At 47.4% G+C, this 24002-nt stretch overlaps 2 protein-coding genes across 8 annotated transcripts in view; one reads left to right on the top strand and one right to left on the bottom strand.

The window, feature by feature from the left end:
* The window catches only part of WHAMM (WASP homolog associated with actin, golgi membranes and microtubules), a 59917-nt gene that overhangs the window by 27646 nt on the left and 8269 nt on the right, over nucleotides 1-24002 (bottom strand). For all 7 annotated transcript variants that reach the window (XM_033852197.2, XM_033852196.2, XM_019945708.3 and 4 more), the window contains one exon: nucleotides 13420-13554. The gene's annotated coding sequence lies outside the window, so the exon portion shown is untranslated. The remainder of the gene's footprint in view (nucleotides 1-13419; nucleotides 13555-24002) is intronic.
* FSD2 (fibronectin type III and SPRY domain containing 2) lies at nucleotides 2035-23943 on the top strand. Its single transcript, XM_004325255.3, has 12 exons — nucleotides 2035-2679; nucleotides 2830-2925; nucleotides 4609-4839; nucleotides 6206-6228; nucleotides 7253-7374; nucleotides 9377-9532; nucleotides 11973-12107; nucleotides 12849-12999; nucleotides 15661-15794; nucleotides 18418-18550; nucleotides 21283-21459; nucleotides 23466-23943. Exons 1-12 carry the CDS (start codon nucleotides 2035-2037, stop codon nucleotides 23716-23718), a joined length of 2256 nt encoding a protein of 751 aa, XP_004325303.3. The 3' UTR covers nucleotides 23719-23943.

Raw genomic sequence — 24002 nt, 5'->3', positions numbered from 1 at the left:
AATCTACAAACAATAAATGCTGGAGAGGGTGTGGAGAAAAGGGAACCCTCTTGCACTGTTGGTGGGAATGTAAATTGATACAGCTACTATGGAGAACAGTATGGAGGTTCCTTAAAAAACTAAAAATAGAACTACCATACGACCCAGCAATCCCACTACTGGGCGTATACCCTGAGAAAACCATAATTCAAAAAGAGTCATGTACCACAATATTCACTGCAGCTCTATTTACAATAGTCAGGACATGGAAGCAACCTAAGTGTCCATCGACAGATGAATGGATAAAGAAGATGTGGCACATATATACAATGGAATATTACTCAGCCATAAAAAGAAATGAAATTGAGTTATTTGTAGTGAGGTGGATGGACCTAGAGTCTGTCATACAGAGTGAAGTAAGTCAGAAAGAGAAAAACAAATACCGTATGCTTACACATATTTATGGAATCTAAAAAAAAAAAAAAGGTTCTGAAGAACCTAGGGGCAGGACAAGAATAAAGACACAGATTTAGAGAATGGACTTGAGGACACAGGGAGGGGGAAGGGTAAGCTGGGACGAAGTGAGAGAGTGGCATGGGCATATATACACTACCAAATGTAAAACAGATAGCTAGTGGGAAGCAGCCGCATAGCACAGGGAGATCAGCTCAGTGCTTTGTGACCACCTAGAGGGGTGGGATAGGGAGGGTGGGAGGGAGACGCAAGAGGGAGGAGATATGGGGATATATGTATATGTATAGCTGATTCACTTTGTTATAAAGCAGAAACTAATACACCATTGTAAAGCAATTATATTATATCACAGAAAAAGCATACAGTAAGTGCTCAATATGTAGTAGCTACTATTAATATTGTGTTTACTGCTACTATTATTCTTTCTTTCTAGATTTTGTGTACCTCCATTAAAATAGTGGGCCTCATAGTCTATACATAATGAGTACTCTGTTTATTTTACTTAGTATCATACAGTAAGTCTTTTTCCAAGCTATCATTTGCTCTCCCTAATATTTTAAAGGCTACATTATATTCTACAGGGTGTACATTTCCTATTTTACTTAACCATTCTCCTAATCATTAGCGCTTTACAATTTTTTTGGCTATTATAAAAAAAGGTTTTGGTGGACATTTTTACATAGAAATAATTTTTTCCACTGTATTTTTTTTTCTTTGCGGTACGCGGCCCTCTCACTGCTGTGGCCTCTCCCGTTGCGGAGCACAGGCTCCGGACGCGCAGGCTCAGCGGCCATGGCTCACGGGCCCAGCCGCTCTGCGGCATGTGGGATCTTCCCGGACCGGGGCACGAACCCGTGTCCCACTGTGCCACCAGGGAAGCCCAGCATTTTTAAGGCTCTTGATCCATGCTGTCACACTTGTTTTCCAGAAAGGTGGGGCCGTGCATATTCTAACCAACAACATGTAAGAGTACTCACTTCACTGGACCCTTACCCAGCCTTGGGTATCAAAAGGCAAAATGGCATCGACTTATTTGTTCTCTGCTACTCATAAGGATGAACTATTTTCCAAATGTTTTTGTACAGGTAATATTATATACAAAAGAAATTATTTTGTAAATTCTCATTGCTCAGTAACCTACTGAGATTTTTCTTTCCAATTAATTCATATAATTTGTTTAATAATAATTGCCTGAAACACTTGCTATTATTTTGCCTTTTGAGATTTTTAGGTTTTTTCAGGTCATTTGTTAGGTTTTTAGGTTTTTTCAGGTCATTTGTTAGTCAAATCAATTTATGTGTTCATTTTTTTTTCATAATTTCTCCTGTCTCTTTTAAGCTTAGGAAACCCATCCTCCTGTAGAAAGCAAACCTTTCTTTACAGATTGTTTAAAGTGAAACTACAACTGAGCTGCTCAGATGATTTTTTGTTTTAAATTGTGAATAAGTTGAGCCCAATCTAATGACCATCTACTGCAACGACCTTCTCATAAATGGGGTTTTGTGTTCTAGGATCCAGTGTATCCACTAAGAACTGTCCAGGAAGAATCCTGCTTGTGCAGAAGTGCTGCCCAGAGCTACGATGGAGGGGGAGGCGGGAGAAGCACCAGGGCTGGGCAGGCCCGCTGCTTCCAAGGACTTCCACTTTCGTCACATGGATCTGTATGACTCTGAAGACAGACTGCAGATCTTCCCAGAAGAAGACACTCAGATGAGAAGAGAAGTAGTTCAAGCCGAAATGACCAATGAGCCAAGACAGCCCATGCAAGGGAAGGCTCAGAGAGACCTTGGAGAGGAAGTGGATGAACTTGTCCATCTATATGGACTTGAAGATGATCACGAATTAGGGGATGAGTTTATTGACAAAAGCAGGCCCAGAATAGAGGTTTCAGAGTATGCTCCTTATATGATTATGGGGAGAGAGCCACTGAGGGAGCAGAGAGATTGGAGGCTTAGTGGCGAGGCTGCGAAGGCTGAGGACCTGGGCTTCGGGGCATGGGGCTCGGCAGGCCACTGCCGGGACTTGCGGGAAGCCTATCGGTACACCCACGGCCACGCCAGTGAGGAGTATGAGTGCTACGTTATCCCAGAGGAGGAGGACGAGGAAGAAGCTGCCGATGTCTTCTGTGTCACTTGCAAAACTCCAGTAAGAGCGTCGGGGAAGGTTCTTGTTGAGCACAAGGAGCATGAGGTGACCCCGCTCGGTAAAGCACTGGAAAGTGCCAAGGTAAATAGATCGCCCTAGTCCTCCTTTCTCTGGATATTGCATTTGAATCTCAAGTATGTAGGCAGGGAATAAATCTAAAATGCCTTCTCCAAAAGAGAGAGAGAGAGAAAACATAGCATTAATGTCTTCTTGGGATCCTTTGTTTGATAGGATGAAATTCACAAAAACATGTACAAATTGGAAAAGCAGATTATTGAGATGGAAAATTTTGCAAGTCACTTGGAGGAGGTTTTCATCACGGTGGAGGTAAGAGCACGCTTGATGACCCAGTCAGATACACATTGCTTCCATCAGCTGTGTCTGGTATGAGTTAAGGAATCTGTTCTCTTGGAACATATGGTGTCAGTACTGCTCCTCTTCCCTCACCCCTCTTTCTGCCCTCCCGTAGCACAGTGGGCATGCAGCTGTGGAAATGATTACCTGGCAGCATTCCCTACTGAACTATTAGCTCTCATGGGCTGGGTCTTCGGTGTCTTTATAGCTCCGGTCCTACTACAAGGTGGGACTCTTTCATGGGCCAGCCTGATAAGGCATTGCAAGACACCCATCCTGTCATTGATAAGTGTTCCTTGGCTGTTACCTATTTCTCACAAGATCAATAAGTTTCTGTGCCTGTCACCAAACATGTCACGGTCCCCTGGGTGTGCCTAGTAGGTGTGAAGTCCACTGCTGTGATACCAGCATGCAACCTAGCCATCCAGATGAGGTAGCCCAGACATAAGGACCAGAGGACTTCCTGTGTCCCCTCTCTTCATGTGGATGCTCTCCTTCTATTAATGCAGCCTCAGATTGTATCAACAGGAGCAACTCATAGGAATGAACTAAGCCCTGGGCCCCCTTCCTGTGAAGCTAGACTTTCCTCCCCACCCCCAGTCTTAAAAGGGAGGGCAGCTATTCCACTAATTCTCTGTGGAAGGCACAGAGAAGGGACAAGAAGCCCTTCCACATCTAAGCATAGGGTGGTGGGTGGTAGGAGGGCAAGTATACAACAGCCAGGACAGAACTCCCTACCCTCTGTACTGCCAGCTCACTCTCAGATCAGAGCAGCTTCACCCTCAGTGAGGACTCTAAGCTCTTCCTTTTACACTCAACACTGGTGGGGGTCACCTACTGGTTTTCCCTCTCTTCCACCATTCTGAGCAAGTCTTAGAATGTGTACACAGTAGGTGCTCAGTAAATACTCCCTGAATGATTGATAAGAGCCTCTTCTTTGGAAATGTCTCTGTTATCTAATAAGGATGGTATAAATCAGAACCCGCAGAGCTCTCCTGGGCTTCCAATCTACTTTACGGGGACCAGGGTTTGATATGCTTTAATTAATGTTTCTTACCCACCGCGTTCCAGGATTGAGTACTGGCACAACCCTCTCTCTGCCTTCCTGCCTTTTCTCATCTATTAGGCAGCACCACCCGGCTTGTTCCCCTTCCCCTGCACCTTTTTCTTAGTTGATATGAGAATCTGGGTGATCCTGACGTTTGTATAGTCCAAGCATCAGGGAGTGGAGGTGAGTGTTACGAGATGTTGAGAGCTCAGGAGGGAAAGATACGTGGGATTCTCCCAAGGCAGACATCTCCATGTTAAGGTCCAAAGTTCCAGGGGCAGGCTGACCCATCACTGGCAATCTTCCTGGTCGGTTGTCATGGTGATGGGAGGTGGCTAAAACAGAAGTGGGTGGGGTATGGGGAAGGGGACTGCAAAATGCAGCCAGCAGAGAAAGCAGTAATTCTTGTTAAGATTATTGCTGGGGTTCTAGCTGGAGACTCCTGGTCCTAGCTACCCTTTTGTCCACCTCAGCACCCTGGCAAGCGATGTTAAGACAACAGGGAAGGACTAAAACATCTCTGGATAGATACATTTTCATGCCCCAAATAACTCTGTAGTCAACATACATGCAGTGAAATGATGGCTGAGATCAACTATATCTTGCAGGAGAATTTTGGAAGACAAGAAAAAAACTTTGAGTCACATTACAATGAGATCTTGGAAACACTTGCTCAAAAATACGAAGAAAAAATACAAGCTCTAGGGGAGAAAAAGAAAGAGAAGCTGGAAGCCTTGTATGGACAGCTGGTCAGCTGTGGAGAAAATCTTGAAACCTGCAAAGAACTGATGGAAACAATAGAGGAGATGTGTCATGAAGAGAAAGTTGATTTCATTAAGGTCAGTAATGAAGTGAAATAATGAACTGCAATGACAATTATGATTAGAGTAGGTTAGATTGTCCCCTCTCTGCCTGGAGATGTTGGAACTAACTTTCACGGTCAGCATCCATTTGATTCCACTGGATGTATCACCATGATGATACATCCTTCGTCTCTCTGCATAGCTTCGCCATGAGTGGCTAAGCAGGCTCATGCACCCCTGACCCTTCCCTCCACCATTGCTTGGCTAACACCAGAGTCTTTGTTCCTCTGTCCTGGTTACCCAGAGATCTGTGCCCTCATTGTGAAATGGGGCAAAAACAGTGCTCTGAGGGGACTTCCCCGGCAGTCCAGTGGTTAAGACTCCGCCTCCCAATGCAGGGGGCACGGGTTCGATCCCTGGTTGGGGAACTAAGATTCCACATGCTGCAGCCAAAAATTAAAACAAACAAAAACAAAACAAACAAAAAACAGTGCTCTGAAACTTTTCTGGCCAGCTCAGACAGCCTCCTGGAGGTCTGGGGAGAAAGATCTCCAGGCTAAAAAGGCACCTCCTGTTTCCCAGTTACAAGTGCAGCCATTATACATCTCACTTCATAAGCTCAGACATGCAAAAAAAAAAAAAAAAAATCCATCTCTTGATACCCTTGAAATCCACTTCAATTTGACCCCAAGTCCCCATGTAGCCAGACTGTGGGAATTTCAAGCTCAGAGCTGGGGTCTCCTTTCTTTACAAGGTCCCACAGGAATATGGGGCAGCAGTGGGGTCCAGTATGTGAGGGAGGGGCCCTCAGCCTCCAGAGCTTCCTAGTTACCAAATACAGCCTTTACATTGGCCATGCCACAGGGGTCCCTCCAAGCCCAACAGCGCCTCCTTCCTGCCGTGCTTGGGGTAGCCAGGGAGCCGTGACCCAAGCTGGACAGCAGGTGGGCAGACACCATCAGAGCCCTCAGTACTACTCAGACCTTTTGAACCAATGGTTCCTCAATATCACTGTAGCTTAGTGACATAATCCAGAATGTGGAGAAAGTGATATATATGAAGACGTCTTCTCTGTTATTTATGATGGTGAGAAATTGGAAACAACCAAAATGTCCAACAGTAGAGTGAACGATGGAGTTTCTATTCAATGAACTGTTACACAGTCTTTCAAATTGATGATCCAGAAGACCATTTGTAACCTGGAAAGTGCTCACATAATGTTAACGGGAAGAAACTATACAGGTGTCATAAGAGTCATTTTTCTTAGGGCTTGGGACATGGCTGATTTTTCTCTTTTACTCATTTCCAAGTTTTAACATATGTTTATATTATTATATAGTTTGAAAAAGAAATTTATTCCCAAATTCAATTCAATATTTTTTCTCTTTCTCCTCCTTTTTAGGATGCTGTGGCTATGGCTGACAGGTAATACTTTTGTTCTGACATGTTTTCTTTTTCTGTTCCTTTTACCTCTAGATATCCAACTAGATATCAGTTCCACTTGGTTATATGCTCCCAGTTTCAGCTTTTGTGTCTGCCCCTACGACTAAATAGCACTGGCTTTGGAAGGACAGTATGGGATCACAAGGACCCTCTAGTACCAAATCTTAGAATCTCAGAGCTGGAAGGGAGCATATGATGAGGCCTAGCCTGCAAGCCCAGGGTCAGATTTCCTCTCTGAGCCCCTCCTTTCAGCAGGAGGAACAGAGATCATCCCCAGCATCCCCCAGCTGGGCCAGGGCCCAGACCGTGTGCTGCGGAAAGCATGCACGTTATAGAGTCAGACTGGAGTTTAGATCCTGCTACCCCCATGACCTTGGGCAAGTCCAACCAGTCTAGGACCCACCTTCCTTACCTACAAACAGGGATAGCTTTATGGGAATAAAATCAGACAATGTCTGTAAAGCAACACGAACACTGAAGCTTAATAATATAAGGGTTAAGAGCATGAGTTTTGGCAAAAGACAGACATGGTTACAAATTGTGCCTCTGCTACTTACAAACCCTGTGACGGCCAGGAGCATGCGCAGGAGACCCAGAGCCCCGGTCCATGGTCATCGACTTGAGGGCACTTGACCACGTGGAGAGGGAGCCCCAGAGGGGCTGTATGTCTTTGGGGCCTGGGGTGATGTGGGGTGGGAACTCCCAGGTCAGCATCGGAGGATCTTCCAGATGGTGTGGATCTGGGGCTCATAGGTGGACATCCTCCCGCCCCCTACCCTCTGACATGACCCCACCCCTTCTCCTCTCCTCAAAGGCGTAAACCAACCTGCCCATCCCCATGGGTGACCTCGTTGGTCAGTCACTGAAGCAGATGCCAGCAGGCAGCCCGCAGCATGTTAAAATAAGGAAATAAAAGTTCATCCAAGAGGCCCTCGTTGCTTATCACTAGTGACCCCCGAGGAGAATGCCCCTCCATTCTCGTTAGTGTGTCTTTTTATACTCACAGACTTGGAAAATTCCTGAAAACAAAAACAGATGTGGAAATCTCGGCGCAGCCTGAATTTGAAGACCAGACCTTGGACTTCTCTGATGTGGAGGAGCTTATGGGCGCCATTAACACCATCCCAGGTGCATATCTCACTTGTGTGCATACTTCACACCAGTTTCCCTGAGCTTTGAGTTAGAAACTTTGATGGCTAAAAAAAAATCATAAAGGTTTAGAAACAGGCATTTTCCCCCCACCAGCTGCATAAGCTTCATGGTTTTGTCTTTATGACTTGTAAGGGTGAAAACAGAGGCTGACCTTCCTGGGGTAAATACCCACCCTCACTCTCCAGGGTGCCAACATCTGGCCCCAGAAACTCTAATTTACTCCAAGCAAGTACCCCAAATTTTATTTCCTTGACTGTTGTATTTATGTTCCTCCCAGGTGGCTGTTTTTAGCATAGGGTTAAGAGATGGGCTTTGGAATCCTATGGAGCTGGTGAGAATCCCAGCCCTGCTACTTCCTAGCTGTGTGACCCTGGACAACTTACCTAACCTCTCTGAGCCTTGGTTTCCTTGTCTGTAAAATGGACATAATCATGACTCATGGGGACATGGTAGGAAATAAATAAGGTAATGTATGTACAGCATGTCACATGGTGCCAGGTAGCTCTTAAAAATCTTATTGTGATAACTTATTTTTAAGAATGATACTACAATTTAGCTTTTACTGATTGCTCACCTTTCCTTTCTCACCAACACCCAGCACCATTCTGAACAATGTTTTGTATATCATTTTTGTTTTTCCTTTATACAGATTTTTAAAAAATAAAAATGGAATTGTTTTGTAATCTGCTTTCTTTTTTTAGCAAAACAATTGTGACGAATATTTTCTCGCACAGATAAATTCTTCTACAACATCACTCTGATGGCTATATATCTTAATCTGTTTACTTAATCCTCAACTGTTGGATGCCGAGACGTTTCTAGGTTTTTCACCATTATAAACCATACTGCAATGAATGTCCTTAATTATAAATCTTGGAGGCCATTCTTAGACTTACTGGGTCAAGGGGAGATTTCACTGAGCTATGAAGTCCTTTGGATGGTCTAGGGATGGTGTTGCCCAAGTAATCAGGCCCAGTCTTTTGGAAGGAAAGGCACTATCGTCCAAGTCAGCACTTGAGAAACATGGAGATTTTTCCTCATCCTCCTGTGTCCAGGTCCCATGCAGACCATCACCCTCCTGCTTCCATCTGGAGCCATCCCTCTTCTTACTGCATCCCCTGATGGGGCTGTTCTCTGCAGGGTATAGAAGGCATCTTCTGTGCATCCTGAACTCCATCACGTGGGGATACATGTTCTTTCTCTTCTCACCTTTGTCATGTTAGGGTCCTCCAGCCCCTAACCAGCAAGGAAAGGCTGAGTTCATTCCTTTAAGTTTTACCTGGACTGAACAGTTTCAGAATTTGAAAATAAGGATGTTCTTGAAAGCTTGGGATGGAGGGAGGTGCTGCCATTGGAGAATTATGGAAGAAAAACAAGGAGTGTTTCTTGGTTGTGGGTGAGCCTGTGTGGGGCTGGGGGAGGCAGAAATATTAACCTACAGAGAAGAAAATAATTAACTCAGTAGATGGACTCTAAAGGAGTTGGTTCTGAAAAGCACAATTTGGCCAAACCCAATCTCCTCTCATCATAATGAAGGAGACAGTTGTTGGATGGGTCCCCCAGAAAAAGCAAGGCATCCCTGTTAAGGTTTCTTTCACTCCTCTGTTCACTCCAGGGCTGAGGGCAGTAGTGCTGTGGTCCTGGCTGTCCTGCCTCTTTGGATGGCGTGGAAGGGTCAGAGGACCCATCCTTAGGTCAGGACTTACAAACCATACCCCAGCCTGAATTGCTGTCACCAACCCCACCTCCTCTAGCTTGTGTGGATTGGTCAAAGCAGGAACGGACATACCGGTTGCTTCAGGCTCACGGTTGGGGGGTTTGGCCTTCCCATCCCTGTCCACTCTGGGCTGCCTCTTCCATCTCCAAAGCCCAAGGATGCATTGAGGGATTGGTTGTCCTGTAAAAGGGGCCATTCCCAATTCATACCTCTACTTAAGGCTCCTCCTTTGTTTTGTTTTTCTCTGTTTTCCTTTTCTAGCTCCTTCTGCTCCAGTGATAAACCCACAGGCCCCCAACTCAGCCACAGGTTCCTCGGTCCGAGTGTGCTGGAGCTTATACTCCGATGACACCGTGGAGAGCTATCAGCTATCCTACTGGCCAGTGCAGGACAGCTCACCTGGGAAGGACCGAGCAGGTGAGGCTCTGTCAGGAACAGAACCATGCTCCAGAACAGTTAAGGCCTCTCAGAGGCCAGGGCCCTGCCTTCCTGGAGGTTGGGAAGGTAGAGATGGGATGAACCTGCACACCTGGCTCCTTGGAGCTGGCACGATCTGGGAACTACACAGAGGATGGGATGCAGGCAGGTGAGCATGGCAGAAAGGAATAGGAAGGCAAGTTGGGGCCTGACTGGGGAGGATCACAAGGCAGGCTAAGGTATATGGACTGTATCTACCGCCGTCGGGTCAGAGTTGTCCTTGGGATAAGTCTCTGGCTGCACTGTGTGCAAGAGGGGTGGGGACACCCCTCCTTGAAGAGGCCCAGCTGGATTGGCTGGGTTCTAGCAGGTCCTGGCATGTGAGCGCGGGCTGGCTCTCCTCAGAGCAACCCTGTGTTGGGAGAATCTGGAGGGTTAGCCTGCAGACCCCCATGGGGGCTGAGGGGGGTTCTGCAGCCTGGGAGGGCTGCTCCTGATCTGATCCACATTCCCAGATGGAGCCAGCTGCTGGGAATGGCCCCCAGCCTCCACTGTGGGCAGCTCTTGGCCCATTCTCTTCCCAGGGAAATGGAGCTGGCAGGCCTGGGGTTAGGGCTGAGATACCTGCCTACCCCTCATAATAGATAAGCCAGTCTCCTATTGAGAAGGGAGAGTCAAGAGAGCAGAGGAGGGGACTTCCCTGGCGGTCCAGTGGTTAAGACTCCATGCTCCCAACACAGGGGGGCATGGGTTCGATCCCTGGTCAGGGAACTAAGATCCCACAAGCCGCATGGTGCAGCCAAAAAAAAAAAAGAGAGAGAGCAGAGGAGCCCCAGCTGAGCATCTGAAGGAATCAGGGATTAGGGCCAGCCTGGGAGGGCCTGTTCTGTGTGCATGGGGTCAGAGTGAGATTGCTGGAAAGGGATTTAGAGATCTCCATTTTATGGATGAGGAATCTGGGACCTAGAGAAATGAGCTGTCTGTGGGGACACCGTGAGTTACGGCAGAACCAGGATGAGAATCAAGTCCGCAGGCTCCCTGCCCAGAGCTCTTCTCCTTGTACCGGGTCGTGCAGGTGGAGGGTTCTATGTGCCGAAGGGGAGGATGGTTTACCTGCCCAGGGATTTGGAAGGAAGGGGAATCCTTGAGAAAAGTAAGTTTAAGCAATGATGAGGGAGAGTGAGGGTGGTCAGAATAAGGACTAAAGAGGGCGTTGCGGCGGGGGGGGGGGGGGGGGGGGGGGGGGGGGCGGGGCAGGGGAAGGGGAGATTTGAAAAGGGAGATTGTGGACCAAAAAGTCAGATCTGATCGATCAGTCAGTTTTTGCCACAAATCAACCCTGTTGGTACCCTCTGCAGAAGAGGCCATTGTGTTGGGGCTTTGTCCTGGGGATCAATAAAGATCTTTAATGGATCACTTTGTTATAAAGGAACTGATATCAGAGAGTGGATTAATGACTTATTACTGCCTTTCAAGAGTCTGGGGATGTTTGGACGTGTATCAGTTAGCTTTTGCTGTGTAACAACACCCCCAAACACACACATGTACACAACACATTGGCTAAAAATGACAAATATTTACATTCATTCATTTGTTGGGAGGGGCAGAACAGGGGTAGGAAATTCAGAGGTACAAACTACTATGTATAAAATAAATAAGCTACAAGGCTATATTGTACAGCACAGGGAATATATCCAACATTTTATAATAACTTTAACTGGAGTATGATCTATAAAAGTATTGAATCATTATGTTGTACACCTGAAACTAACATTGTAAATCAAAGGTACTTCAATTTTTAAAATGACATTTATCCAAGAGTTTGCATGCCACAACTAAGAAGCCCGTGTGCCACAGTGAAGATCCTGTGCGCTGCAGCTAAGACCTGGCGCAGCCAAAATAAATAAATAAAATTTAAAAATAAAATAAAATGGCATTTATGATTTATTATAATTCTCTGAATTGGCTGGACAGTTCTTCTGGTCTGGGTCAGCTTGGTAGGGCTGGATGGGCTAGGATGGCCTTGCTTATATGTCTAGGGCCTCAGCTGCAACGGCTGAGGCCTCTGTCCATGTGATCTCATCCTCCAGGAGGCTGGCTGAAGGTTGTTCCCATGGAAGTGGAAGCATTCCTGGCAGGAAGAAGACGAGGCCTCTGTGCACCAGCACCTCCCAAATCTCTGTTTGTACCATGTTTGCTATAGTCCCATTGGCCAAAGCAAGTCACATGGTTAAGCCCAGCTTCAAGGCATAGTGGGAAAGACCAGACCTCTCAATGGAAGGATCAGCCGAGTCACGCTGCCGAGGGGCATGCATACACAGATGGGAGGAATTGGTGGCCAGTTCTGTATCCATTACAGGGGAAATAGATTACAGCGCAATGAACTTGGAGCCAGTTGGCCTATTTTAAGGTTGAATACTTGTCTTTATTTTTTCCCCAGAGTTTACGATGACGGTCAAAGAAACATATTGCTCAGTGACAAACCTTGTGCCAAATACCCAGTATGAATTTTTGGTCACAGCTCAGAACAGGGCTGGCCTCAGCCCCGCCAGTCAGTGTGCAGTGTACATGACAGGTAAGGAGGCCATTTGTTTCTGTAGCAGGACCTTCACTGAAGGGGACACAAGAGTCACGGCTTCCTTGACGTGGCAGGGCTCTTGATTTCACTTGGAAGGGCAGGAATACCTTTGCATTTTTTTCTTTCATTTAATACACCAAATCTATATGCCTGATATGGCAGGGACATTTTCTCACAGTTGGTCTCAAAATATCAAAAAGTACTGCTCTTGGACACAGTACCATTTGAACCTTGCAACCATCCTCCATTCCAGGAACATCTGAAAGGGATTCCCTGGTGTCTCAGTCCATTTGGGCTGTTATAACAGAATCCTACAGATTGGGTGGCTCATAAACAACAGAAATTTATTTCTCATGGGTCTGGAGGCTGGGAAGTCCAAGATCAAGGTGCCAGCAGATTCAGTGTCTGGTGAGGACCCTTCCTGGTTCAGAGTCAACTGTCTTTTTTGCTGTGTCCTCGCATGGCAGAGAGGGGCAAGGGAGCTCATTGGGTTTTCTTGTATAATAAACCCCTTTGACCCTCATGACCTAATCACTTCTCAAAGACTCCAGATACCATCACATTGGGGAATAGGTTTCAACATATGAATTTGGATGGGGACACAAATGTTCAGTCTATAGCTTTCTATTGCACTGAATCTCTTGTAGGAAGAGAGTGCTTGCAATGTCTGCCCATGCTCTGGACCACAGGGCTGGATGTGAACAGGTTTGTTCATCTCTCCCTTTCCCCTGCATTTAGCGCCTTGCCCCCCCATTATGAAAAGCAAAGAGATAAGGAGCTGTGAAGAGGCTGCGCTGATCTGCTGGGAGTCTGGGAACCTGAATCCTGTGGACTCATACACGGTGGAGTTGACCCAGGCAGAAGTGCCGGGAGCCTCGGGCGTAACTGAGTGAGTCATGAGGGGCGTTGGCTGGGCACCAGAGGCCAGCCACAGAGACACAGCTTAGGAAATGTGTGGAGTCTGGAGAGACGGTCAGAATTTGTGTCACACAGGAACCTTAATTTTGTGAGAAATAGCTGGAATGCTACCATTGAAGGTGAATGATGGATGAGTGAATAAATGGTAAACCTCAGGTTTGCTTTCTTAGCACAACCAAGGTTTACCATCATTCATTCAACAAGTATTGAGCGCATAGGTGGCGCCTGGGTGTTGGTGAACCAGACAGACAAATTCCCCACCCTTCCAGAGCTAACAGTCGAGTGGGGGGAAATAAACCAAAACCAAGAAAACAAATGCTTAAAATACACAGTGCTATGAAGGGAAAAGAAACTCAATGAAATAGGGAATGCGGTGGAGGTGGGGGCTTACTTTGGAAGAGTAGACGTCTGAACTGAGACCTGATGCGTGGGAAGGGTTGAGGCCTGAGACAGTGGATGGAGGCAGCACCTGGCCCCTGGGCAGGCGTGAGCTTCCTGTACTGGAGGAACCAGGAGACCCACCTGGCTGGAATTTAAGAAGTAGAGAGGACTGTGAGAGGCAGAAGTAAAAGAGATTAGATTTCAATGTACAAAGAACATCATGTCCATGGTAGGCTGTCTGGAGGCTCACATTCCCCTTTGGTTGGCAGAGATCTGGAGGGGTTCACAGATAAACGAAGGCTGTACTCAGTGACCACAATGGCCTGCAGATCCTACGAATCTACAGCTGTGTACAGTGGAGGAAACATGGATGTACCTCTGGGTTACAACCAGGCAGTGCAGAAGCTTGTGGAAAGGGAATGAACCAGGCAGCCCGGTACCAGCCACCAAGTCCCAGGGGCTGCCCTGTTGTGTACCTACCCAGCTCTGGAGAAAGGGAAGAGAGGGGTTTGGTGTCAACAGATTCTTCCATGCTAAATTCAGGGTTTGGGCCGTGGCCATCTATCCCACCCACCCATTTGCCCCAGGTAGAATCCATATGTCCACAAGAACATCAGGGCTGCTGACCTTGGCTGCTGATCTACTTCTGGGGATCCTCAGAAGCAGGGCAGTGAGTCCAGTGGTCTGGCCACCTGAATGGTTTGGATTTCCTTTGCAACTTGTGCTGATACTTTAAGGGCACCTGATACCTGGGACCAGCCCATTATGATTGGGGTCATCAGAAGGCTGGTCAGTGACCTAGGTGATCTGGGATGGTGCTGACTCTCCTAGTATAAACCTAATCATGGCATCCTGTTGCTCTGGAGAAAAGACAAAATTCCTTCACAGGCTCTGGCCCCTTCCTGTCTCTCCAGGTTAACCACACCAGCTCTCCCTCCCTCTCTGGCCCCAACCACATTGGTCATATTTTAGTTCCTCCTACTTTCCATGCTTCTTCCTGCCACAGGACCTTTGCACATGCTTCTTCTATGTAGGAGACTCTTCTACTCTCTTTTTATCCAATTACCTCCTCGTCATTCTTCAGAGTTCAGCTCAAAAGTCACCTCTCCCCTACTATACCTTCTATAGTACACTGTCAACTTGTCATGGTTACCATCTTATGTTTCTTCCAGTGATGGCTTGAGAAATGCCTCTCTTCTAGACTGTAAGTTCTATGAGGGCAGAGACTACATTAATTTTCCCTAAGGCCTCCCTATACAGTCTCTGAAACCTAAGGTGTTTAGTTAATACTTATTGAATGAAGGGACTTCCCTGGTGGCGCAGTGGTTAAGACTCTGCACTCCCAATGCAGGGGCCAGGGTTCGACCCCTGGTCAGGGAACTAGATCCCACTTGCATGCTGCAATTCAGAGTTTGCATGCCACAACTAAGGAGACCTTGAGCCGCAACTAAGGAGCCAGTGAGTTGCAACTAAGGAGCCCGCCTGCCGCAACTAAGACCCAGAGTAACCAAATAAATAAATAAAATAAAAAATACTTATGGAATGAATATGTAAAAGTGCCCCTCTGCCCAGAGCTGTAGCCTCAGAGTGACCTGGACATCCCGGCCTCGCCAGGTGTGGGTGTTGTATCTGTAAATGGGCATCACCCTGAAGGCTTCTCTTTCCTACTGAACTGAAATGGGGTTGGCAGCTGCAGGAGTACAGACAGTGGCAACCATGGGCTTGTAATCCTGTATTGTACCACTTACATAAATTGGATTATTCCCAGTAGGTAGCTGCCCTCAAAGAGGTTAATAGCAGTGGGCTTCTGTGGGCCTTTCAGCTCTAGCCAGATCATTTGTTCATAAACGCAGACTGAGAGCCTGCTAGGGGCCCAGCGCTGTGCTTATGTAAGTGGTACTTGACCCCTGCCCTCAGAGAGGTTGTGGCCCTACCAGACAGACTGAGACACATTGGATTCAACTGCATGCATGCCCCTGCCATGCAGCGCTAGACAAGGTGCCTGGGACACGGGGTGGGGAGCTTGGAGGGGAGAGAGCCACAGACAGAAGGAATACAAAGAAATGCGGAAAGTGGACCTGAGTGGGAGGGAGCACTGAGGGGGTCAACACTCCTGCCTGCACCGCTGCTGGAGGGCAGAGAACAGGGGTGGTGGCGGGGGGAATTAAAAATCCCTGCTTTGAAAGGGAGGCCTGGTGCTTGGGCCTGGCTGCCCCGGCCCCAGGGTGACTTCAGCTGCCTCCTTGCCCAGGTCTGTTGTGGGCATTCCCACCTGCGAGTGCCTGGTGCAGCTACAGCCCCGGCAGAGCTACACCATCTACGTGCGAGCCCTCAACGTGGGGGGCCCCAGCGCAAGGAGCGAGCCTGCTACAGTCCACACCACAGGTCTGTGACCCCCGCTGCATACTCTCTGGGCCCAAAGTGACCCCCTTGTAGCAGACCCAGGGCTGCTATGGCTTCATTGTTAAATCGATAAATGTTCACTGATATGAACACATGGCAAATCAGGCTGGGAAGGGGCTCAGGGGTGATCAAAGCCCTGGGGTCCCATTTTACAGAAGGGGAGACCGAAGGCCCAAGTCATACAGCAATGGGGTGGCTGAGCAAGCATTAGAACTCAGGGTTTTTCTCCATGACCTTCAGGTGGACTAGAGGCTTGTCACACTGGACCTGGGTGGCCCAGAAAGCACATTTCACACAGGCTGAACACCACCCCTGGGACATGGTCTTTATGAAATTCCCAGGAAGAGCCATGGGCCATGGATTATCTCCCTGCTATCGGCCCAAACATCTCCTTACCCACAGGCCCAACGTAGCTCTGGATGCCTTAGTGGGTGCCCACATCCACGCCAAGCTCCCACCCCCTGCCCGCACTTGCCATCAGCACGTCATGGAATCGTCACATCTCATGTTCAAGTCCTGAGTCAGCAGAGATATCACTAGAAACATTCCATGCATCTCCTGCTATCCCAGCACTGCCACGGCTCTGGGTTCTAAGCTTTGCTAAGGTGTGCTAAAGCCAGGTGGCTCTTCCCACACCTCACAGAGCAAGCCCAGCTCAGGCCAGCTGCAGACTGGGTGACAGGCAGGTGAGAAGCAGAAGGAGGGAGCCTGGGCCCAGGGCTCAGGGGACATCGTTCCTTTGGCTGGGATCTTTCACTGAGGGATGTAGGGTCATTTTGTCCTCATTTCCAATACCAGGAGGAAAGGTATGCGATTAGTCCCCACTTATGTTCCTTCCACAGAAATGCGAAAAACAAGTTACGTGGCTGCCGAAGGCGGTAGGGGTTAGGGCTGGGATTGGGACTCAGGTTTTTCTTTTATATTGTGATGGAACTTTCCTTTGGTTGATTGGCATTTCTAATTTCTTGTGCTGACTTGGTGTTTTGAAATGTCAAACTCTGGCTGTTTCGATAAAAGAGAACAGAGCAAAAGGTACAGTCAGCCCTTGGTTATTATTGTCTCTGAATTCCTTTGTTCAAATAATTTGTTAAGAGTGTACTTACGAAAAACTTGAATAAACATGAATCGGCAAAAGACATATCTATTCGTTCAAAAAACGATCCTTGGGCTTCCCTGGTGGCGCAGTGGTTGAGAGTCTGCCTGCCGATGCAGGGGACATGGGTTCATGCCCCGGTCCGGGAAGATCCCACATGCCGCGGAGTGGCTGGGCCCGCGAGCCATGGCCGCTGAGCCTGCGCATCCAGAGCCTGTGCTCCGCAACGGGAGAGGCCACAGCAGTAAGAGGCCCGTGTACCAGAAAAAAAAAAACAAAAAAAAACGATCCTTGTTTGGGCCTAGAGAGCAGGCAGTAAGGGCCATGCCTGTCAGCTGCAAGGTGGGAACCTGCCTCCCCCTGGTCCGTCCGCTCAGATAGCAAATGAAATTTCCAGGAGCATCGAATTGTGGAAATAAATGTGGACAGCTTGGGGCTTCCCTGGTGGTGCAGTGGTTAAGAATCTGCCCGCCAATGCAGGGGACACAGGTTCGATCCCTGATCTGGGAAGATCCCACATGCCACGGAGCAACTAAGCCCGTGCACCACAACTACTGAACATGCGCTCTAGAGCCCATGAGCCACAACTACTGAAGCCCGCGCGCCTAGACCCTGTGCTCTGTAACAAGACAAGCCACCGCAATGAGAAGCCCGCGCACCACAATGAAGAGTAGCCCCCGCTTGTTGCAACTAGAGAAAGCCCGTGCACAGCAACCAAGACCCAACGCAGCCAAAAAAGAAAAAAAAAAGTGAACAGCTTGATGGCGAGGCCTGAAGTAGAATTTGAAGCAATGAACATGACAGAATGGGAACTGAGGAGCTTGACTAAGAGACAATGATGGAGAATGAGTTACTATGTCCCTAAACAAAGGATTTAAAAAAAAACTAATTTCTTATTAAACCCATTCGGTACCTTTTTTTTTTTGATGTGCTTTGTTTTAACCATGACTTGGAGAGGGTTACAATCTCCTTCCTTCTCCCCAGCTGCCCTAATTGAAAGTTGAATGTGGAATTCTGCTAACCTTTGTCAAATTGATCGTTAAGAATTTCCTCAATTGCTATTCCTCTTGGCAAGTAGGTTAGAAATTCCTGTTCACCAGCAAGTATTTACAGCCTCCTATTTAAGGGTGCAGCCACTGGAATCAGAGGGGCTTGGGGTTCGAATTTGAGTTCTGTCATCTGCCAGCTGACTTCTCAACCACCCTGCACCTCAGTTTTCTTCTCTACAAGATGGAAATACTAACCCCTGGGTACTCATAAGGAGTGAATGAGATAAGAGTTACTGCTTAGCTCAGTACTAGACTCACAGTAACCCCCAACACATGTTAACCGCCACCATTATTAGCATGAGGGTCACTACCACGCAAAGTCCAGGCTCACGTGTATCGTGCAGGAAGCTGAGTCGGCCATGCGTGGTGAAGCCTCGGCCCGCACGGAGCGCAAAGTGGAGAAAGCAGAGGAGTGACTGGCTGTTGGGGGGTGTGTGTGTCTGTGTGCTTCCTCCCCTCGCAGGCAGCTACTTTCGCCTGAACGAGCACACCTGCCATCCCTGGCTGACCGTTTCTGAAGATGGGCTTACAGTGGTACGAAGTGAGAGGAAAGCCTCCGCCAGGGAGCCACTCCCCAGCGACACCCGCTTTACTAGGTACTGTATCAGCCCCTCACCCACCTGAACAGTCTGTGAACCAGCCTAATACATGCTGTTATTCGGGTAAAGTTGGATTATGACACATGCAGCCTTGAAGGGGGCTTCAGGCTCACTCCAAGAAATGAGTGAGGGGGAGGGGATGGTGGGGAGCGGAGGCTGGGGAGAGGGGAGTAGAGGGTCTGGCTGGTGCCAGCAGAGGAGACGTGTTGTGGCCTCTGAGGTGGAGTCCTGGGCTCCCAGGGCTGGAGGGTCACACCGTCAGGCCGTGAGAGAGCAGCAAGGACCCAGGTCCCCCAGTGCTTGGCCCAGAGCTCTCTCTCCCACACTGTGATACTATCTAACAAAAGCCCTGGTGAAAAACCAGCCCAAAGCTGGTGGAGGGAATGGTGGTCGTGCTAGTGCACGACCTGAGAGAGGGCCGTCCATCAAAGATGCGCCTTGTCTGTCTGGATCTGCGCTATCTCCAGAGCTTAGTACTCAAGATCAAAATGATGTATTTGTAACTCATTTCTTTCCAAATGCTTAAAGAAAACTTAAAATAGGGGGCAAGGGACTTCCCTGGCGGTCCAGTGGTTAAGACTTCACTTTACAATGCAGGGGGTGCGTGTTCGATCCCTGATTGGGGAGCTAAGATCCCACATGCCTCGTGACCAAAACAAAACCAAAAGAAATAAAGAAAACAGAAAAAATATTGTAACAAATTCAATATAGACTCTAAAAATGGTCCACGTCAAAAAAAAAAATCTAAAAAAAAAAAACGGGGCAAATATGCCCTACTGAAATAGAAAAATCACAGCGATAGATGAAAAAAAAAAGAACACAGCTTAACTTCAAGGGCTAATTTCTGTTTCCAAGATTAAACATTAAACACAGCTCTTAGCTTCCTGGTAACCAGGATTAAAAGAATTCTCGGTGGGTTGGTCTTAGAGTCAGGAGGATCTTAAAAGGAAGGAAAGGACTCTCTTAGGGGGGCCAGAGGGGCCACCGATGGAAAACTGCATCCAGCCTCCCTGCCTGGGTCCTGGACTGTCCTGCAGCCGACACTTCCTCTGACACTCGCTCCCTGCTGGCCTTCTTACTGCATGTGTGTTACATACCTACTATATGTAAGTGTTAGCGTGTGACAGCAGAACAGCACACAGTACAGTGGAACACAACTTTACCCTTTCCTGCCTCTGTCCACTCAACCCAGGGTTGGGGGGCACAGAGAGGATTAAGAAGCAATAAAGTCCTTACCTGCGTTAAAAAAACAGAATGCAACTGATCAAATCTTAAAGAGCTTATTGGCTTTTTTTCAATAATTCATGAGTTGGGCAGCCTCTAATCTACAGCATTTCTATGATGGGTCTCCTTCATATGTGGTCCTCTGAAAACACACACCTTTGACCAGGCCACTGCTACTTCACTCTTTGTGTGGATTATAAGACAGCTCTCTGGGTAGACACAGCCTCAAGCATCTTCAGCTTCAACCCTTTGGTGTTGCACTAAAAGTTGCAAAACCAGTTTTTGGCCATGTCTTTTGAAAGTCCTGTGTAGGTGGTCCAGCATCTCATATTGTAATATGGGAGTACTTACCACCTACTGTTCCGGTCTTGGCTTTTGGGGTTCCAGCCAAGCTGAGTTAGAGTCCCATGTTAATATCCTGTTACCAGTACATCTGTTGACCCATGAAACAATGTGCTGTGTGCTGGGGGTAAAGAGACAAAGATAGTCCCTGGGCCTCCCTACTGGCACAGTGGTTAGGAATCCGCCTGCTAATGCAGGAGACACGGGTTCGTGTCCCGGGCCGGGAAGATCCCACATGCCACGGAGCGGCTAGGCCCGTGAGCCATGGCCACTGAGCCTGCGCGTCCGGAGCCTGTGCTCTGTAATGGGAGAGGCCACAACAGTGAGAGGCCCGCGTACAGCAAAAAAAAAAAAAAAAAAAAAAAGAAATGTGAACTGGGGAGGGAGGGGGAGAGGCAGATGGGGAACAAGGAGACCAGAAGCAAGTGCTGGCCAGCTCGTGAACCTCAAGCATACGGTTCCATCGACCGTGCTGTGTTCTGTTAGGTTTCAGTCCCTTTCTTTTTTTTTTTTTTTTGTGGTACGCGGGCCTCTCACTGCTGTGGCCTCTCCCGTTTTGGAGCACAGGCTCTGGAAGCGCAGGCTCAGCGGCCATGGCTTATAGGCCCAGCCGCTCCGCGGCATGTGGGATCTTCCCCGACCGGGGCATGAACCTGTGTCCCCTGCATTGGGAGGCGGACTCTCAACCACTGCGCCACCAGGGAAGCCCTTTTTTTTTTTTTTTTGCCACACCTTGTGGCATGTGGAATCTTAGTTCTCCAGTCAGGTACCGAACCCACACCCCCTGCAGTGGAAGCGCAGAGTCTTAACCTCTGGACCACCAGGGAAGTCCTCAATCCAAGAATCTTTCTTCATGAACAAGTGAACCAAACCTTTTTGTTACTATAAAAGTCCAATCACTGTAAAAAGCAAACAGAACCTTTTCTATTGGCTTGTCTCCTCCTCACCTATAACCAGCAGTATAATAATCCTCTTCTAATCTTCAGCATCAGTCAAGTGAGCTTTGATAGTTAGGGCCGTGCTGCTTTACAAGTGGGTGTTCAAACACCTGCCTCCATGCTTCTAGACCACCTACTGACTGACCCCAGCAGCTGGTGTCACTCACCTGCACAGCCAGGCTTGGGTCACCCCAAATCACAGATGCTTCTACTTTCTAAAACCAGGTGTGTTGCTGTCATGGGAAACCTAATTCCAGTCCGAGGGCGCCATTACTGGGAGGTGGAGGTGGACGAGTGTTTGGATTACACGGTGGGTGTGGCCTTTGAAGATGTCCCTAAACAGGAAGACCTGGGAGCAAACCGCCTCTCCTGGTGCATGAGGCACACATTTGCATCATCAAGGTAAGGTGAAATCTGGATACCCAAGATTAAAAGGTGCTTTGAAAAGAACAGAGCGAGAGGTTTCCACTAGTAGTAACTAAGGCCCACGTTATGTTTTCTAAAATATGCTAAGATGTTTCAGGACTCATTTCCAGCCCCCTTCCCTAAAGTCCAGATGGAAAGAGAAAGCAGCTCTGGGTACTTCCAATAAAATAGCTAAAATTCATGGAGTACTTATTCTACGCTAAGCACTGTTCTACACTCTTACACATACTATCTGGTTTACTTCCCACAATTGTATTATCCCATTTTAAAGATAAGAAAGCTATGCCCCACAGCAGTTCAATAATCCAACCAGCATGGATTCAGAGCTTGGATTCAAACCCAGGCAGTCTGGCTCCAAAGACAGCATTCTTCACCACTAAGTGATTGGTTTTGCATTTATGTTCAACTTCATTGTTACTAAATGAATAGTTTGATTTGAAGCCCCAATTCCATCTTTTTTAGTACATGTGGGCAGAGGCTTAATGGTTATGGTTAATTCCGGTTTGCTTCTGTCGCTAAGCATTCTATCCTCTACTGGAGTAGTTCCATAAAGCTGGGAAAATCCATGAGGCCCAGGCCAGTAGACATTTCGGACTTAGAAGGCCATGGGTGCAACCACTCTCCATCTCAAAAACTGCAAAAATTTTTACTACACCAGTTTCCCAGTACCGTGGGTACTATGGGGCCTCTGATCCTCGACTTGCTGAATCCTATTAATGTTTCATCCAATGTTTTGTGCCCAGGAGCCTCCATCGTGGTTAGTTAAACGTTGTCATGCCTAAGCAAAGGTGAGAAGAGCAACTTTCCTCCTGTAAGATATTAAGACTAAAATCAGCTCTGCTAAACCTCAGACCCAGCTTGAGGAATGAAAGAAATCCCGTTCACTGAGCCACATACTGTTTTTGGATATTCTGCCTGAAGTAAGACTAAAAAAATCAGTCTCCTCTCCTAGTCGGTTAAGAACAAGGGGCAGGGAACAACTGAAGGCGCATACAGGATGAGGAGGAGTCTGTGTGGAGTGGGAGAGGTGAGGTTAAAAGACAGAAGGGTGGGAACACAAGACAGAGTGAAAAAGGAAGGGCGAAAAGCCCCGTGCTAGAGCAGAAGTTTGTAGTCCCACCTTGGAAAGATGTCCGGGGAAGCGGGGTGGGTGGTGGTATTTGTGTGTGTCTCTTAACAGTGGAGGACTCGTGTTTTTTGGTTCATAGTCTTAGACTCTATTGGTGGTGAGAGGGAAAGTAGAGGGAAGGGCTCATTCAGTTTCTGTTGACTGCTCAGTTAAGAAAAAAACAAGATGAACTGGGATGGAAAGAGGCTGGTTTGTTCCGACACATCTGGATCATATTCTAAGCGTTCACCCCAGCCATGTGGACCAGCATGCTGGCACACAGAACCTCAAACATCCATAGGGGGCAGAGCTAGGAAATTCCTGTGGCCGCCTTTGGTTTCAGCCATTTTCAAAGCACAAAGAAGTACCCTCCCTTCATGAGAGGGTGCTGGTGCTATACAATACTGAGTGGTGACAGGCCCCCAGGTGCCCCCCTTAGTTTGAAAGTTTAGGAAAGGGATGGCTCAGGGTACTTGTGCACAGATTATACCAAAAGCCCCAATTTATTACATGAAAGATCATGAGGTTTCCTGTTTCAAATGTCTTTATTACAAGGGATTTACACATCTCAACCTTGAAATCCACATTTTTAAACGTATTTCTATACAAATTTTGATGCATTATGAGTTTATGATACTGTATGTTAAGTTTCTGCAGTTAAGTGGCTGCTCAAAAACAGAGTTTTGAAATATAAGTTTCTTAGGACACGTTTTAGAAAAGAGATACATAGTTTGAGAAATGGCCTGTTACTTTGATAGTCATTTAATAAAAGAAAATGATATAATTATAGGAGTATTTGAAAATTGAAAATGTTCTGTAAACAGCCCATCTACAGAATTTCTGAAGCTTTGTTATATCAACGTTTAATCTTTAGGCATAAGTATGAATTTCTACACAACAAGATGACTCCAGATATAAGGATAACAGTTTCCCCAAGGAAGATTGGAATTCTATTAGACTATGAAAATTCAAAACTGTCATTTTTCAACGTGGACATTTCTCAGCATCTGTACACGTTCAGTTGTCAGCTTCACCTATTTGTGCATCCCTGTTTTTCTTTGGAAAAGCCTGGATGTCTAAAGATACACAATGGCATTTCAATGCCAAAGCACGTCACTTTCTATTAGACCCTTCGGATGCCCAGCTTCCTGTCTCTTTTCTGTACCTACCCCTCTCCCAGCCACTCACGCCTCAGCTGCCTGAACTTGGCATTCAAGCACCATGCACCCAGCTCATCATTTATGGTTCATGTTGTTTATCTGCCAGACTGTTGTGGGGGCATTCATTTCACCTGACTTGGATCCTGTGTGCTGCCACCTGTGTGATGCTAGGTTAGTCAGTTCTGGCTGTAAAATGACGGCTCAGACTAATACATAAGTGTTAGTGGCTCCAGGCGCCCCAGCACTTATGA

Source organism: Tursiops truncatus, chromosome 2 (assembly GCF_011762595.2).
Source record: "Tursiops truncatus isolate mTurTru1 chromosome 2, mTurTru1.mat.Y, whole genome shotgun sequence".
Taxonomy (NCBI): domain Eukaryota; kingdom Metazoa; phylum Chordata; class Mammalia; order Artiodactyla; family Delphinidae; genus Tursiops; species Tursiops truncatus.
This window is presented reverse-complemented; position numbering and strand designations above follow the sequence as displayed.

Bases quoted from the DNA above. Each gene is read 5' to 3' on its own strand.
- FSD2 (XM_004325255.3), top strand. From the start codon at position 2,035: ATGGAGGGGGAGGCGGGAGAAGCACCAGGGCTGGGCAGGCCCGCTGCT. The intron at 6,229-7,252 runs GTAATACTTTTG...TTATACTCACAG, and splicing joins GCTGTGGCTATGGCTGACAG to ACTTGGAAAATTCCTGAAAA. The intron at 7,375-9,376 runs GTGCATATCTCA...TTCCTTTTCTAG, and splicing joins CGCCATTAACACCATCCCAG to CTCCTTCTGCTCCAGTGATA.